This window comes from Mastigoproctus giganteus, chromosome 2, assembly GCF_048544385.1.
Source record: "Mastigoproctus giganteus isolate SK-2022 chromosome 2, ASM4854438v1, whole genome shotgun sequence".
Taxonomy (NCBI): domain Eukaryota; kingdom Metazoa; phylum Arthropoda; class Arachnida; order Uropygi; family Thelyphonidae; genus Mastigoproctus; species Mastigoproctus giganteus.
The window spans coordinates 109,790,767-109,808,076 of NC_143576.1; the positions used below are offsets into that span (position 1 = coordinate 109,790,767).

Genomic DNA, 17,310 nt, shown 5'->3' on the forward strand with positions numbered 1-17,310 from the left:
CTGTCTTTCTTCAATTTGAATTCATGCCCTCTCAGACGATTATTCTGAGCAAGAGGAAGAATCCCATCGGCATTGAGCATGCTCAAACCATTCAAGGCTTTATACACCTCTATCAGATCACCTCGCCGGTGCCTAGTCTCCAGACACTAATTTGCAAGCCTTTCTTCGTAAGAGAAACCCTTTGCTCCATTCACTAATCTTGTTGCCCTTCTCTGTACTTGTTCCAGCAGCTCTACATCCTTCTTGAAATGAGGCCTCCAGACCTGTATACAGTATCTCAAGGTGTGGCCTGACCATTGCCTTATACAAGGGGATAATCACCTCCTTATCCCTGCTAGAAAAATTCCTGTATATCATTGACAAGACACCATGAGATACTCTTGCAGCCCGTCTGCACTGCTCAGAGAACTTCATATCTGCCTGTACAATTACTCCCAGGTCCTTTTCATTCTCTACCACTGTCAGTGTAGTACCACAGAGTCGATACGTTGCTCTGGGATCACTGTTTTCCATATGTAGTACTTTCCATTTGTCAATGTTAAACTTCATTTGCCACCTCTCAGCCCATCTGTTCAACCTTTCCAGATCCTGTTGCAGCAGCAGCATAGCGTCAGTAGTGTCCTTAACAACCCTGCCAACCTTTGTATCTTCTGCAAATTTGGACATTTAGCTTGATATACCATCATCAATATCATTTATAAATACAGAAAACAACAATGGACCCAACACCGAACCCTGAGGAACTCCACTAATAACATTAGTCCACGATGAGCAGTGTCCATTGATTACCACTCTGTCTTCTCCCCCTCAACCCTCCCTTTATCCATAGCAGCAATTTGCCTCCAATGCCACACTGCTCCAATTTGTGCAGCAGTCTTCCATGTGCAACAGTATCAAAAGCCTTTCTAAGATCCAAATATATAATATCAAAGTTATTCCCTGCATCCAGTTCTTTTGTGACTGCATCATAGTATCCAATCAAATTGGTCAGGCAAGACTTCCCCTTAACAAAACCATGCTGTGTCTGAGCTATAACTGAAGTCTTGTCTAGATGATCCTGCAGTGCTTCTTTAACCAGCGCCTCCATTAATTTTCCTGGAACAGAAGTTAAACTCACAGGTCTATAATTACTTGTGTCAGCCTTTGATCCTCCTTTGTGAATTGGGGTCACATTTGCATATCTCCAGTCTAGGGTACCTCCCCTGAGTCCAAAGAAGCTCTCATAATTATGGCTAAGGGTTTGCTTACTTCCTTTGCTGCCTCCTTTAATATAACTGGATAGATCCCATCCGCCCCGGGTGCCTTTTTTTTATGTTTATCCTCAACAATTTCTCCTCCACTTTCCTCTCAGTTATTACAAAAACATCTAGCTCACTGCCAGAGTTTACTTCACCTCTGGCATTCCCCTTCCTGAATAACTCCTCATGTGTGAATGTAGATGCAATATACTCGTTTAGTTTGTTAGCCACTTGAGCATGATCCTCAACTGTTGAACCATCAATATCCAGTGGACCAATCTGATCCATCCCTTTCCTTCTAGAGTTTACATAGGTAAAGAACTCTTTTCTGTTTTTCTTTGCATCCTTTGCCAAGGATTTCTCATAATTTGCTTGCCTAATCTTCTTTGTGACTTGGTTACAGACCAGCTTATATCTATTATAGGCTTCCATCTCACCCATTAATTTATATGAATCCCATGCATTTTTCTTCTCTGCCATATGTCTCATTAGTTCATCTGACATCCATTTAGGCCTAAACCTTGAACAATATTTCTTAGTTGGTATGTAAAGCCCAGTAGCTTGCAAGATATGTTCTTTGAATGCTTCCTATTTTGAATTTGCTGTTGGTAAAATCATCAGTTGGTCCCACTGTATAGAATTTAAATACTGTCTCAGACCATCATAGTCGCCTTTACGAAAGCAAAAAACCCTTCCCTTTACCCCTGATGGTAGTTACCTGCTTGAGTAAATCCCACTTCAGCACACTGTGATCACTGCCACCTAGTGGTTCCTTTATCTGCAGATTCTTAATGCATGAAGAATCACTACTGATAATCAGATCAAGAGTATTACTACCTCTAGTTTCCTCCCGAGCATGCTGATGTAGAAAACAATCATCCAATAAATCCACAAAAGCCTTGGTAGTGTGTGAGCGACCAACCCACAAATTCCAGTCAATATCTGGGAAATTAAAATCCCCCATTATAAGACTCTCTGATTTACTGGCCCACTCTATTTCCCTGTACAGTTTCTTATTATACTCATCAGAGTCATTAGGCCTATAGCACACTCCTACTCTCAATTTTGATCTTCCGATGCTTATGTCACACCAAACTGACTCAACACTGCACTGTCCATCAATGTCGACTGGCGTCACTTCCTTGGATTTTATGTGTTTCTTAACTAATAGCATAACCCCTCCTCCCTTCCTATCTTGTCTATCCTTCCTGTACACATTGTACTCCCCAAATTCCAGTTCTGCATTCCTTATGTCTGTGTGACACGTCTCTGATATCCCAACAATATCTGCCTTTGATATTTTGAGCAATACCTCAAATTCATCAAATTTATTTACCAAACTCCTAGCATTGGTGTACACGCAAGTGTACATGCACCTGTTCCTATTCTTAGCTACACTAACACAACCCGTGTGTTTACTTGTACCGCAATGACTCCCAGCAGTCTCCGAAATATCCTGCATCTTATTTTCCAATCTGCTGCTCATTCCAATAGAAGCAGTGCAAGAATCACTTTCACCTCTGCCAGTGGCTACTGTTAATCTATTAGTCTTTGTATACCCCCAAGTTTTCCGACCCACTTAACACTACCTCGATAGCATCAGCAAATATTCTTGCACCCTTTCTATTTAAGGCTCTCCCATCCCTGTAGAAGTGGTCTCTCCTGTTAACATTTTAATATGAGCGTTTTCACTTCTTTGCGTAGTTGGCCGAATATTTCATAGTATCGACTCATCTGATTGCTTATACTTGTTTCTATAGAATTCTTTGAATTTAATTTAATTTAATGTATTAATTCGCTGTTATACCAGTGCGGGTAGGTAGAGCGTGCCGTAAGATTGGGATTGAGGAACAGTGTCGGATATAACTGAGGGGACACATTTGATCAGGTTATTGGTGAGCACATCGATGTCATCAACAGCATCAAAGAGCTGCTTGTCCCAATTGCTGAGAGCTAGGTTGAGCAGAGGCTAGTCAACGATTCTGAAATTGAACCGTGGAGAACCGGAGCTGCATTGGAAATCATGAGAAGTCACAGTGATGTGAAAAGTAATTGGCAGATGATCCGAGTGGAATATAGGATTGTCTTTGCGAACCTTTCTATGAATAGAGAAGAATATTAGGTCAAAGTAATCAATTTTCTCTGGTTGGAAAATTGCAAACTTTTTCAAGGTCATAACTGTGAAGGATATTAAAGAGAGCTCTCGTCTTCAGTGATGGAGAAGATCCTAAATTGGCCAGTTGACATTTAAAATCACCCAAACCATTGCTATGTCAGCAGACTGAATTAATGGAAAGGTAAATTCCAGTGAGTTTTCTAAGTTCTAAAGGTCACTATTGATGCAATTTTGCAAAGTACATGGTTAATGTATAATAGCTACTCCGCCTCCACGAGATCCTCTGTCTTTTCTATGGATTATATATGACCCATCTATGATCTCCTGGTCATCAATATCTATGAAGAGCCAAGTTTCAGTGAGCAAGTAAATGTCATAAATATGTGAGCCTTGGATTACTCTAAAGTGGTTTAGGTCGCTAACTATACTCACGCAATTCTGAAGGTAAACGCTGAACAGATGAAATCTGGGGATTCTATGACGAGAGGAGAGCGTAGTATGTGTAAATAGCAGGGCCACTGATTGCTATGCATTTGGAGAAGGGATTTTGGACTCCCTTGGCGGTCTGTCCGTGAAGCGTTTGACAAGAGCCCCTGATAAGGGAGAGCTTAGATTCAGAACTTTTTCCGTTTGTGTTGGAAGGCATGTTATTATAAAAGATGAGTAGGCGGGATACCGTGTCTTCAAAGAACCGACATCCACACTGAAACCATATTCTTCTTTAATTAAGTTTATAAGACCCTTCAGATTTAGTGGCGGGTACAAGCCTCGGAACAAAATGAGGTCTTTAGTGGGAATATTTGCGATATTGTATTTTTGTTTGAGTAACTGAAGTTTATCTGCATTAGTTACATTCTGTGTTTGATGAATTTTGGCTGGAATTTTGGAGAAAGTAGCTTGAGATGTAGAGGCTTTACCGTTTTCTGAAGGTTTGTTCTGTTTTGATTTCTGGTGTGACATTTGAGGCTGACAATCAGAACAAGCTTTATTCACTGTGGTGGTAACCCTATAGAGAAGTTTGCAGACTTCATTAGATGAGGCAGCAGTTATTTTTGTATATGTTGCTTTAACTGATGGTGAAGAGGATTCCACTTGGTAACTCTAAGCTTGTAAAATACAGGTACAGGCAGAAGTATTCCGTAAAGAAAAGTAGGTGGTAGAAATGGTTTGATTTATATCAGAAGAATCATATGACAGAATCTGTTTGGCAATAAATTGCTCTGTTGAACGGCTTGAATCATGAATGTTAACAGGATTTGGCAAAATTAATATTTGCAGCAGTAAGAGTATTGGGGCCAGTGGATGATGAAGATCTGGTCTCGATACTAAGGGCATCTTCAGGTAATGAAGAATTCTTGTTCACTTTGAGAACGTTAGTTTCAAGATTAGGTTCAAAGATCTCTGCTAAAATTAGTCTTCCGTGACAGCCTAGCGATTGCACCACATGTCCCTTTTTGGCGCGGTCTTGGTTAAAGTTCCATCGATGACTGGAGAAATTTCTAAAGTTCTTTTCAATCGAGGCTACAGTTAGCCGATCCCAGACGGTGGGACTAAGGTTCCTCCATTAGTTATTCCGGGGTTTTCAGCCAGCACCACATGCAAATCGGCTCGTATACACACACACACACACACACACACTTTTGCAAGCACAATACACACATACGGATATGCTTTACGCCTGGAGACCGTTAAAATAGTAATAATAACAGCTGAAATAAAAAAGGAATTGAGTGGATACTTTAAGTAGAGGGAGAATGAAATTCAATAACTGAGAAGAAATATTTAGACTATTAAGCATTTAGGGCGTAAGCCTCAAGCTATGGGAAAGTCTAGACTATGTATAAGTATAGTGCGAAAGCATCAATAATACATAGCCAAATCTGAATGAACAGAATATTAGCAAAGCGGCATCGTTTTAAGTTATATCTCATATTGTGAATACCTTCACAATGAGTTGCCATGATATTGCACTACTTCGAATAAGTAACACTTCACCTGAGGAGAAGACTAATGTTACTTATTCTCAGATGGATATCCATCTGAGAATGTTACTTATTCTCAGGTGAATTCTCAGAACTAATGTTACTTATTCTCAGATGGATATCCATCTGAGAATAAGTAACATACGCTTCACCTGAGGAGAAGAGTTACTTATTCGAAGTAGTGCAATATCATGGCAAATCGTTGTGAAGGTGATATATGAGATATAACTTAAAACGATGCCGCTTTGCTAATATTCTGTTCATTCAGATTTGGCTATGTATTATTGATGCTTTCGCACTATACTTATACATAGTCTGAGAAGAAATAATATCGACAAACTGGTAAAATATTTTTATTGTTTTTGTCTGTACATATCTGACTACCCTAAACCGCAATTAAGTAATAAATCTTATCGTTTTTCTTCACAGAAGACTTTTTATTATCTCGATGTGATGACCGCTTCCTTCTGGGTTTTCTCCGTTCAACGAAATTTAATCTGCAGGAGGCTTACCTCAGGATCAAAACTTACTACACTATTAGAAACGAAGACAGCGACTTGTACAGTGAAGTGCCGTTTGCAGATATCAAAGGAGCGTTTGACAAAATCCTGTGTTCTGTTCTGCCCAACAGAGACCACATGGGAAGGGCTGTACTGATTTTCCGATTGGGTGAGTGCGTTGTTCTCTTTCTATTACTCTTATTTTATTGCTCTTTCTTTTAAACATTCACCATTAATCGTTTTTTCCATCTGAATTCTGTTTTCTTTTCCTGTTCTTTAATAGTGCATTTCTCTTTTCCTCCCCAAGGCTATACTTCTATTTCTGTTCTTTCCCATTTCAGGTACACAATGCTTAATCCTTCTTTCGCTTCAATTGTCTTTCCTCGTTTATCTTTTCATCTTTGATGTCGTCACTTAAAGTTCCACAATTGTTTCCGCCAATTTCGCATCAACTTCTTATTAATTCTTGTGTACTTCTACCAAGATTTCTTGTGCACTTCTAGCCTTACATTTTCACCATAGAATTTTTATTAAAATTCTTGTCTAATCATTTAAGATAAAGAGAAAATAATGGAATATTTCCACAAACGCCTTTATTCGGATGAAATGTTATAAGAGGAACAGTGATTTGCTCTTTGTCTCCACACCACTTGATTGTATTGCTTTATCATGTATTAGTCTCCAAATTCTATCTCCCCTCCACCACCAAACACACACTCGTAAGTTCCATATTATCAATCAGAAACTCTAGTTGGATGTGCTAACTTTGGGAGTTTCTTCTTTTAATGTACTCATGAGACGAATTTACGCTGTCATATTGATCGCCCAGACTCCTTTTAAGAATGGAATTTCATTGAATGCATTTTAAAGAAGAATCTAAACCGCTAACAATCCAATTCGAATCATCTGTATAAGGTGATGTTGGCTTACCGCGTACATATTCTAAATCTGCCTTCGCAGGAGCTGTATTCTTTTAATGTTATTGTTGCATCTGTCAGGTTCCACGGTTAATTTCCATTTGGATATGAGACCGGAGGGATTGAATTCAATGGAGGATTTGATTTAAGTTGAGAAGTCAATGGGGTATCCTAAGGTATTTTTATCCTTTTCAGGAAATGAAAGAAAATGACACTCCCGTCTCAGCCTACTTGGATGGGGATTCATTCACGTTTATTGGTTGCTAAAAAGAGCTACCTTCTGTATTTTAGAAACCTATTAAAACAGCTTACAAAATAGTGGACAATTTATTAGAAACGCCACTTTAGCACCTTTAGCACCTGAACTACATGAAATGACACCATGGTCCAATGGGTATATTCACCCATGACATTGAAAGCGAATTGAGTTTTGGGCCACAGTAGCATGTGCGAACCCATATAATACTGGACAGCTGCCCTTTCCTTCCTCCCTTTGCATCTATTATTCTCTTCGCCTTGCTAATTTTATGCTGAGCGCTCACAATAACTTACAGTAGATTTATACATGCTGTAATTGGGTACAGTTGTTGCCAGCATTGTAACCATATGTTTAATTTAATTATAGAAAAGCGACATTTCTAATAAATTTCTTCCCCCTCCCTTTTAGAGTGTGATCAAGTAGTGGATTGTTCATTAAATATAGTAGCTGTTGATATCTAGGTTTTCAATAGAGATACTCGCCATTGTACTGTATAAAAGTTTTTTGACAATGTATTTTATTCAGGTGGGCATTCGTCAGTTTTCATCTAAAATCATAGCCTTTTTTTTTCAGTTCACTACATTACATTTCTTGATAACTTCTCCTTTGGATTATCTTATTTTCAAATCGGCGTCAAATAGTATAGCTTAGGTGGTATAAACGAAGATGAACAAATCCATTTTGATGTGATTGGTTATGCAATGCGCATCTCAGTGTTGTGTGGAAATAGTTCTAGAAGTGGTTACCCATAAGCATAGTAAATATAAATCCTTACAGATGTGTGTACGTACGGTCAGACTGAATCGAAACTTCGTCTGGAATTTTCAAGTTTTCTTTTCCAGAGAGACCTTCCGAAAAGTACTGATGGTGTGTGAAAAGATATGGAGCTATGAGATGCTTCGCAATAGGGGCGCAATTGAGTAAAATAGCTGCCATTTGCAGCTACTACGCGCTGTCTCTTCGGGGAAATAATCCATCATCAAATTACATCGCTGTAAACACCTGATGTTCAATCCGTCATCGCTAACATGCATCATCCTTTACAAGCATACCATAAACTTTGCAAGTCTCACTGTACTGCATTAAATTGAATTCCGTAAAATTTCTGTAACTATTCTGTGTACAAAGAGCCAGATATTAAATCTGGCAACGAGGGTGTTCAAAGGGTATTGGGATTTATGCCATAGGGAACATAATATTATATTTACAGGGTTTCCTGCTTGCTCTCCTTTTACTGCGAAACATTCAGCCAGAAATGGATTTGGAAATTACCGAGGATGTTACGTTTCCTTTAGTTTTGTGTAGTCAACAGTTCTCTTCAAAGAATTCAATTTTGGAAAGAAAGAATCGAACAGAACTATGTTAGTTGAACATGAAGGAAGAAACGCGTACCAAAAACTCTATACAGAAAGCGTCGAGTAAGCGGGCACGTTACTGCTAATCCGATAGTGATTCTCAACTTTTTTACTCGTTTCCTCTGAAATACTTCTGAAATAATACCTTTTGAAATACTAAACTATGAATACAAGTATTTCAATTGATTTGAACCAAGATGAAACTTCTGCCACTTTTTTTTCACCTTTCAGATTTGCTTAAGAGCTCATGGAAATTGTTAGACGCAATGTTTGGACTTTATGCCAATGTAACTATTCAAAACGTTCGTTCATCTGGAATCTTCGTAATTCTAATGTTTCTTGGATTTTCTTGGACTTTAACTAAATATTTAACGAACACATTTTCCGGATTTACCAAAAACCCACTTTTTTTCTGGAATTCCCCTCCGGATTAGAGCGCGAAGGTAGTAGATTAGACGTACGCAATAATCTATTTCTAGCCTTGGTTAGAGTCAGTATATTTAGTCAAAGTAGCTCTCTTATTATGTGACCATTTTCAAATCACACATAGCATAGGTAACATAAAGACATTTCGATAAATTAAACATGAACTTAGCTGTAATCCCAGGAGACCTTAGCTAACAGCTTTCATTGGATATCTCAATTAATACGCCCTTTAAGATATTCATGGGTGAGGAGCGGATCAAATTAATGGAGGAACCAATCATGATTTGATATGTGAAGCGATCTACCATTTCCTATGTGTGTGAATCAATGAAAAATTAGTGGGGGGGAGGGCTTGTGAAACCCGAAATTGCTGTCTTTTAAGAAAAGAGGATTAGCAATGTCCTTAACGCCAGCGACACGTTTTTGGGTTTATGTGATGAGTAAAAGCTTCATTTTATATTAACATTCATTAAGCACTTCTGAACTTCGTTTTAAAATATTTGAAATAAAATTTGCCTTTTTTAAAATGGGTGCATCTTATTGTCCTGCATATACAACACATAATTGTTCGGGATATTGATATTAATGAAATAGGGAAGACCACAGAAGAATGGTGAAACGTTATTATCTGTGACCTTTTCATCCAATCGCGCAATGCTAAGTACCATAAATGCATTCTCCTTATCGATACTTTTTAAACAGACCTCGAGAATTAAAAAATAGAATTTTTAAAGCAGAAGTTTGAATTATACTTTGGTAAGTGGCAAGAAAAGCTGTCCTTCGCTATGAAGGTATAACGTTGACTATTAGTTTCAGTTAAATTATCTAGAGTTAGCATCTAAATTGCACATTTATTAAAATTTTTAAATGAACTGGATGAATCCAGTTAAACGACTATCTTGTCTTTTTTTTAAAAACAAATTACTATTTCAGGTCACGGAAAACCTGGTGACGTCACTTGCTATCAGTTGGTGAAGGCTGTAGTTCTTTTGCTGGAGTGGATTAAAGGAATCGAACAGAATCAAATTCATGGTTGTGTCGCAATTATTGATTTTCAAGGATGCGAACTGGATCACATTAGTCGATACTTTGGCCGAGACCTCTTTGATCGGGCAGTAAAACTAGTTCAGGTAACCTTGCCCTTAAACTGTAATGCAATCACTTATTTCCCTCTAATACATAATGATATCGAGTAACTGTCATTTCAGCGCTCATGTTTGTTTCCTTTCTATACAGAGTGTCAATGCCAAAGGTCGGGACATCGTATTTGTACCATGGATTTTGTGATATCATGAAAAACTACCTTTAAATAAAGTTTATTAACATACAATGAAATTTAAAATTGCTTAATTTCTGAAAATGAAAGCCAAGCTAAGGTTATTTTAATTTAGATATTGGGATTGGTTGGAATTGGAAATTTTGTTAAAGTATTGCTTGTCGGTAAATATAATGTTATTAATGGAACTCTCTTTTCTTAAAACAGAGTTACTAGCATGAACACTTGACTGTTGCTAAATTAAACAAAAACAAAAGCGAATTAATCTTGTCACGATAAAAATTAAGATTTTTTACTCTACACATATGAGAAAAATATCGGTCTCCAAAAATTTGATTCCATTTAACGTTTTAGGTAGCTCAGGTGAAGTTTCCACATTATGAAAAGAGCCTATAAATTCCTCGCGTCATCGATGAGATTCAAACTCGAGCCTTTTCCACCCTGTATGGTAGGACGACGATTATAATTTTTTGTTGTTTACTGCGTACTAGCTTCAATTTATTTTGAACAAATTGAACCTAGTATGTAGTAACATATATCGATTTTATTTGCATTTATTATTTATACTTAAAGGCGGTTTCCACCTTTAAGTTTAAATACTGAATCCATATAAGGGAAGAAGTGAAAGCCCAGAGGGACTTTTTAAAAATGCTTTTGTTGTTGAAAAAGATATTCTACAGTCGATACTTTTATTGAAAAAAAATGTTGTTTGTCTTAGGACGGAATGCCTTTACGATGTGAAGCGTTTCATCTGCTATATCTCTCAGACTTCTGCAAGGTCGTCTTCGAACGTCTAAAATCATTGCTGAAAATTAGAATCCAGAAGAAGGTAGGTGCATTTTAAAATAGCAGTAAATTTCATACTACTCCTACTTATTTTATTATTAATAGCAGATCTCTCCTTTAGTTTGAAATATTTTGAAAATAATGCATGAGAAATGTAAAAAAGAATAATTCTTAACGCAATGTATTGTTTTTAAGTACTTTGGATTGCTACTCTATAATCAAGGGGGGACAACATCCAGTTTATCCATTCTGTACGCGAACTTCTATTAAGACGTATATTTCTTTCTCTTACCACACGTAATAAACTTCATATCGACTTACTCCTCCGATCAGATCGAAATTGCGCAGCATGTCTTCCGTGTGGGTTACATGTCTTCATTTAAGTTATCAAGTTATTTAATAGGTTGTCCATCGACCCTCAGAATAGAAGCAGTGACAAAACCTACAGATCTGCCAACCTTGCTGAAACTTACGCCCTCATAAGAAAGACTCATTAGAAGCCCAAACAATCTTACCTCAGAATCGCTGTCTAAACATCCCATGGAAGAAAAGTCATTATTTCAGGAGTGGAACTATGTTGGGCAAAAATGGTCTTTGGTTTAGGAGTCTCATATGCCACACTGAACTCTATTCGTGCAATTTATAGATGTATGTAGGTTTATCGCATAGTGTAAGCACTAAAATATTAATAGTTAACCATTTATTGTAATTATATTGTTTTTTGTATTGATTACCTTTTCCATAACTTGTCTATAATGCATTTCATATTGTGACGTAACCTGCCCTCCGCTAATTTTTATCATAACATAAGTTATGATAAAAATTAGCGCTTCTTAACCAACGGTATGAAGAACCCCAAAGGATATTTCAGCCTGTTTAAAGGGAAAATGTACTCATTAAGACTAATTTTCAGAATTAAGAAAAGTTCAAGTATACTCTTCTATGATGAAGAAGCTCTCTGCTTTCACTCCCATATCCTGTATAAAAAATACCTTGTATAGAGCGTAAAAATTGAATCGGCTGAAACTAATATTACAGTACACTATTCCAGAAATTATTTGCAGGTTTAGACGTTGGAGTTGGGGAAGGACGATGGATGTGTGGTGATGCGAATTACAAGAAACGACCTTAACTGGAAGCCACGAAATGGAAAATGGGTAAACTACGAAATGCAGGTACGATGTCTGCTAATGATCACAACGATCTGTCGGGCATTACAGGCTTTGAAGAGCAGAAAGAGGAGATCCTTTTTTTATTATGGGAGTTCCGACGAATACAAGCAGCATATATAATGAAAAATGTACAGAGTTCTCGATTGTCCTTTCGAAGACATTGGACTAAATTTTACAATAAGTTCACCTCAACCACATATAAGTTAAGGTGAGAAATTCATCATGATGAAAGAAGTCGGCCAATTTTCATTATTGCTGGTGATTTTAAAATTAAATTTCATTAAAAAAGAGAAATGCATGTACCTCGGATGGCGCAAGTCTTCTCTTCTTTTAATATGGAAAGCGGTAGATTCTTTTATATACATTCAGCAGGATTCGAGATGTAATATTTTTTGCTATCATCAGTCAATGATGCAAGGAATTTTTATGGGCCTTTTTCACTCCGTGGATGAGTTAGTCGGTCTCATGCGTGGATAGTAAGGTTGTTTCTTCCCCCTCCCCGAAAATTCGGGTTTTTTCTTTCAGCAAAACAGGCAAATCGACCAGAGAACACACGCAGATGATTTCGTTATTGGGTAGCCTTAATTTAACAGCATGCTTTATTTTATTATATTTTTAATATCACATTGAACCGAGATTCCGTGTCTGTGGCAAACAAGAGTTGAGAAGTTACCTCCTAACAAAAATTTGTGCAATCGGAATACAAATTGCGAATTATTCTATATGCATTGGTCAGCATTTCATTTTTCACGTAGCCATATAGACCGTTGTTTCATAACGGTCAGCTAAAGTGCATCGTAAGCCTAATTTTCCTTCAAAAACACCGCAACGTAAAAACTTCGTTTTAAATAAGCATAAGTTTTTTAATGTAAAACTGAATTTTATAATTCATTCAGTTTTAAATAAATTCGTTATGATTTTTATAACTTAATTTCATTTCACTGATATAAGAACTGCTTATGTAGTAAGATTAGTTTGAAGTGAGAATTATTTTTCTGCTTATATTTATAGAGAACCATACAGAAAGAGGAATACTTAACGCTATGGTAGCTCACACGAGTGAGCGTCCATCTCTTCAGTTAGAGCGTCGTTGAACAAGCACACTATCATATGAGAGCGGAAAGCATTGTGTCGTCCTCATAACTTTGAGATCTCATAATTTCCTAAATAGGGACAGTGACTCCCCTCCCACCTAGGAGCCTAGATGATTGAGTACTTGTAGTATTCAAAGACAATATGGCCTCAAACGAAGAAAGCAACTGCTCCCGCAAGGATCAACTAAAAGTCACTATCAGAAGTAATCTATTTAGGAGTAAAGAGGTGGTGGGCAATTAAGGCATTTTTTAGGTTAATTTTAAAGAAAAAATCATAAATGGTTTAGGTTTTTTGTTTATAATAATATACAGAATGGATTCTGATCTCATATCGATCCGCAATATAAATATAATATCTGCATGAGCCCCCTTTCACTACTTCTTTTTTTTTTTATTATGGTCCATCTTATGGCCTGTAGAGAGGCCTTATTGGACGAAAGTGTTGACATTACATAGTGTCAAAGGAGTTTACAAGAATATTTTCCAATTTTAAATCAAGCGGATTCAAACACAAAGCGTGCGTAACTCTACTTTAACGCTAATCACTGTGTTGTTCTGCGTTAGTTGATCGATAAGCAGGTAAGGTTTTGTTTTAGGAGTATTACAGACTAAGGCCATATTGTCTGTAAATTGCGTGTTCTGAGGTCGGTTTTCTGGACGAAAAACCCGGGCTACCGGGAGAAATATTCATCACGTCATCGACTAGACTCAACTCTGGTCTTTTCCACTAGGTGTGGGGAGGATGGCAATCTTACCAACTGTGCTACCCACGAGAGCGATCGCGAAGTCATCCTTATAATTACAACTTATGAACCTAATAAATCAATTGAAAATGAATTGCTCTCAGACTAGCCTACAACGGAAAAATTCAAAATTGACTAAACGATATAACCATGAACTTAATCCTCTGTTGGTAGCAGCACTTTAAAATGTCAAAGATCCAAGTTAATTTCGCATGATTTACCCAACCAAGATTATACAGCCGAACAAATTCGATCGCTCATCCAAGCAATGTAATTCTTTATATTTTAATAAATTTTTGTAGTTATCTTAATAATGTACAACCGGATGTAATGAATGCATATTTATTAATTAATGATTACAATTTGAGGGCTAATCTCATGGTTTCGTAATTTGCCCTTGGTTTGGCGATAGTCATCCTCTGATGAAAATCATACCCAGCAGGGACAATTATTTTTTTCCCCACACCCTGTAGTCTGAAGGCTTTCCTTATTGCAAATAAACAAAGTTGCTTCATCATTCACGCATGTTTTATTTTGGCACAATTTACTACCGTCATTTGTGCGCTTCGTCTCAAATATATCTTTCTTTTAATTTCAGATAATTATCCACGATGGCCTCGAGTCCTTATATTTCCATGTTCCTTCCTCCTACCTGCCGGTAGACTACGGAGGCGATCGGGAAAAACTGAATAATGAACATCTTTGTCTTCAGCTCGAGGAATGGATGGCCAATACGGAATATGCTAAAAGTATTGAGCAAAATCTCCAGTCTTGGTGAAATGAATTTGTATATATTTTTTCTTTCTCAGTTTGTACAGAAAATAAAATAATAGGATGGAAGAGCAATTTTCGGTTTAAAAATAATACGTAAATATTTTTTTTTCTTTACGACAACGCAAAAAGATCTGAACAGCTTTCTCAGACTTCAAAGACATCGCTCAACAACATTGACTTTAAGCCTACTTCCTATTGACTAAAACGTCACCTTAATTCAAACGTATGTCAGTTGGGGAAATTTATTTCGGTATCACAAACTCTTTTCTTTATCCAGGGTGTTCAAAAAGGAATAATCACATTTTAAACATGCTTTCGATATAGTGAAGGCAGCTCGCCTGGTTTATGTTGTTTTTATTTCGTCTTCGATAAATCCGAGTGTAGGATTGTTGTTACAAATCCGTGTGTATGGAGGTGTTCTTGTTATTTATTTACAATGGATCGATACAACAGAACTGTATAGTGATTGGTTGGAGTTCAGTATAAAGGAAGTTTATGAAAAATAATCGTCTTCTGCCTGTAGTCCAGCAGATCATCCATTGTTGAGCAGCTTTGCGAAAGCAAAGTGCCGAGTGGTCTTTACCATCTGTGGATATGTATGATATTTGATTAGAACTAGTATAAAGTTTGTGCGTAAAAAAACTACTTTTTTCATGCCGATCATATAAATTTAAAAAATTTTTGCTTACAAATTCAAGCTGTGGATAAACTGTTCATCCTTGTTTTTTTAATACGCTCGTGGGATTGCGTAGTGAGCATTTCAGTAGTCATTGAAAAGAGGCTTCAAAAGAGAAAGAAACTTAACTATCGAAATCGTCAGTCTGCGCGGTACAATGGTTTTAATCACCGTCCTCCCACACAGGAAAAAGCCAAGGCACCAATCTCGTCAATGGCGGGAGGAACTTTCATGGGCTTCTTTTCACTCCTTGGCTGAATTAGTCGGTCTCAGGCGTGAACAGCAAGGTCCCCTAAGTTTCAGGGATTTTTGACCAGAGAACACGCAATTTATGTAGTTAATACAAACGGCTAGTTAAGATAGCTCTTCAGTGGCCTTAATATGAGAGGCGTTTTGTATTTTTTATGAATTTTGAATAGCAAAGACATGAGCCTTGAATAACAACTATCACCGCATCAGAGACTGCATGGAGTTCTCCGAGTATACTTCCTGGTATGTATTATCAAATAAGTTACCATCTCTTGCGGTTACCCTGCATATACAGTAGAATTCCGGTTATCCGAAGTTTCGATTATCCATTTTTTTTCCCCAATTTATTTCAGCTTTTATCTTTTACACCTTATTTCAATCAACGAAAGTGACACATGGATGTAATAAAATCCTGATTTCACTTATATCGAAGATATATTTTTCACTTATATGATGAACCAAGGAAGAGCAAATTCCATTTTAGTCACTTATGTATAATAAATATCATCAGCACTAATATGATCCATAAAAACATCACTTAAAAAAATAATAAATTAAAGAACTTTGCCGTAGGGAGAACCCTACTTGTCTCGTTGTATAAGGCAATGATTTGGCTGGATCTTGAGCATTGCATACAGATCTGGAAGCATCTTTCAGGATAGATGTAAATCCGTTAAAATGAATTCTTTATAAAATGCAGAGAACAGCAACAAGATCAGTAAAAAGAGTACTCTCGCCGAGAAAGACCGGTACTGAAAATTGCAGAATCTAGAAATCAGAGATGTCACTGCTGTGTTTAGGGCTCTAAATGGGTTGAGCAAAGTAAATTCTGTTGGAATCCTTATTCTTTTTCGGATGGCACACGTAAGCGTACATAAATTCAAATTGGGGAAGGATGGTTGCAGGATAAATAAGTGAGAATGTGCTTTTCAGCCAGAGAGTAATTGATTGTTGGAATAAAATTTTCATCTGGTGTTGTGGAAATGAATAATATGAATAGATTTAAAGGAAGATTGGACAAACTGTTAGAAGGAATGGGGGGGGGGGCTAATGCTGTAAAAGCACGCATCATTTTGGCGCTACTAAAGCATTCTTTGGACATTTTAACAGCAATAGATAAAACTAGAGACAAAGCACGAAGTGGTGCTGCAGGTTGTTTTCGTAACCAGCGTTTTGTTAAACCAGCACGGTTTCTACCGCTAATGCGCTGCTCTCTATCGGGTTTCAACAGCAAATTAACGTAATTTTCCCTCATTTTTTTTCCTTCTTACCTTTTATACTATAGATAGACATTTGTATTTAAGTCGATTATCCCAAATACTCTATCTCAATTGTTTCTGATAACCTGCATTATTCCATACTCTGCAATTTCATTTTGCCCAAATAAATGCACCACAGTCTCGTAACACTTATCTTCTTTAGGAAAGTGTCCAAGACACTAGTTGAACTTATTGAAATTAATTACAGTACGAACTATTCCATGGCTTCTTCTGATCAAGGAGGGAAGGCTAGTTTCAACTTAATTAATCGAGCTTAAATTACCTAGGAATGAGAATTATTCTGAAATGAAGCTACTCGCCTCAGAACTGCTTTAATAGTGATGTGAACCTCTCTCTCTATAAAATGATCTCATAAAGAAAGGAAAAATTCTTCACCAGAAACTTAGCAAATCAGTACAGGTTTAAGATACCTCAAAGTCTCGGGTATATCATGGCAGAGTACATATTTTCAAGGAACAGCAAATCTC

The 17,310-nt window shown here is 37.1% G+C and overlaps 1 protein-coding gene across 4 annotated transcripts in view; it reads left to right on the plus strand.

Annotated features, from left to right (window-relative positions):
- LOC150089491 (alpha-tocopherol transfer protein-like) overlaps window positions 1-14,706 on the plus strand; it is a 66,673-nt gene extending 51,967 nt beyond the window's left edge. For 3 of the 4 annotated variants that reach the window (XM_090368620.1, XM_090368621.1, XM_090368619.1), the window contains exons 3-6: window positions 5,766-6,005; window positions 9,727-9,923; window positions 10,788-10,898; window positions 14,463-14,706. In XM_090368620.1, coding sequence (XP_090224746.1) covers window positions 5,766-6,005; window positions 9,727-9,923; window positions 10,788-10,898; window positions 14,463-14,642 — 728 coding nt within the window. In that variant the 3' untranslated portion in view covers window positions 14,643-14,706. The remainder of the gene's footprint in view (window positions 1-5,765; window positions 6,006-9,726; window positions 9,924-10,787; window positions 10,899-14,462) is intronic. The other variant, XM_090368622.1, reaches the window with a different exon arrangement.
- The last annotated feature ends 2,604 nt before the right edge of the window (window positions 14,707-17,310 follow it).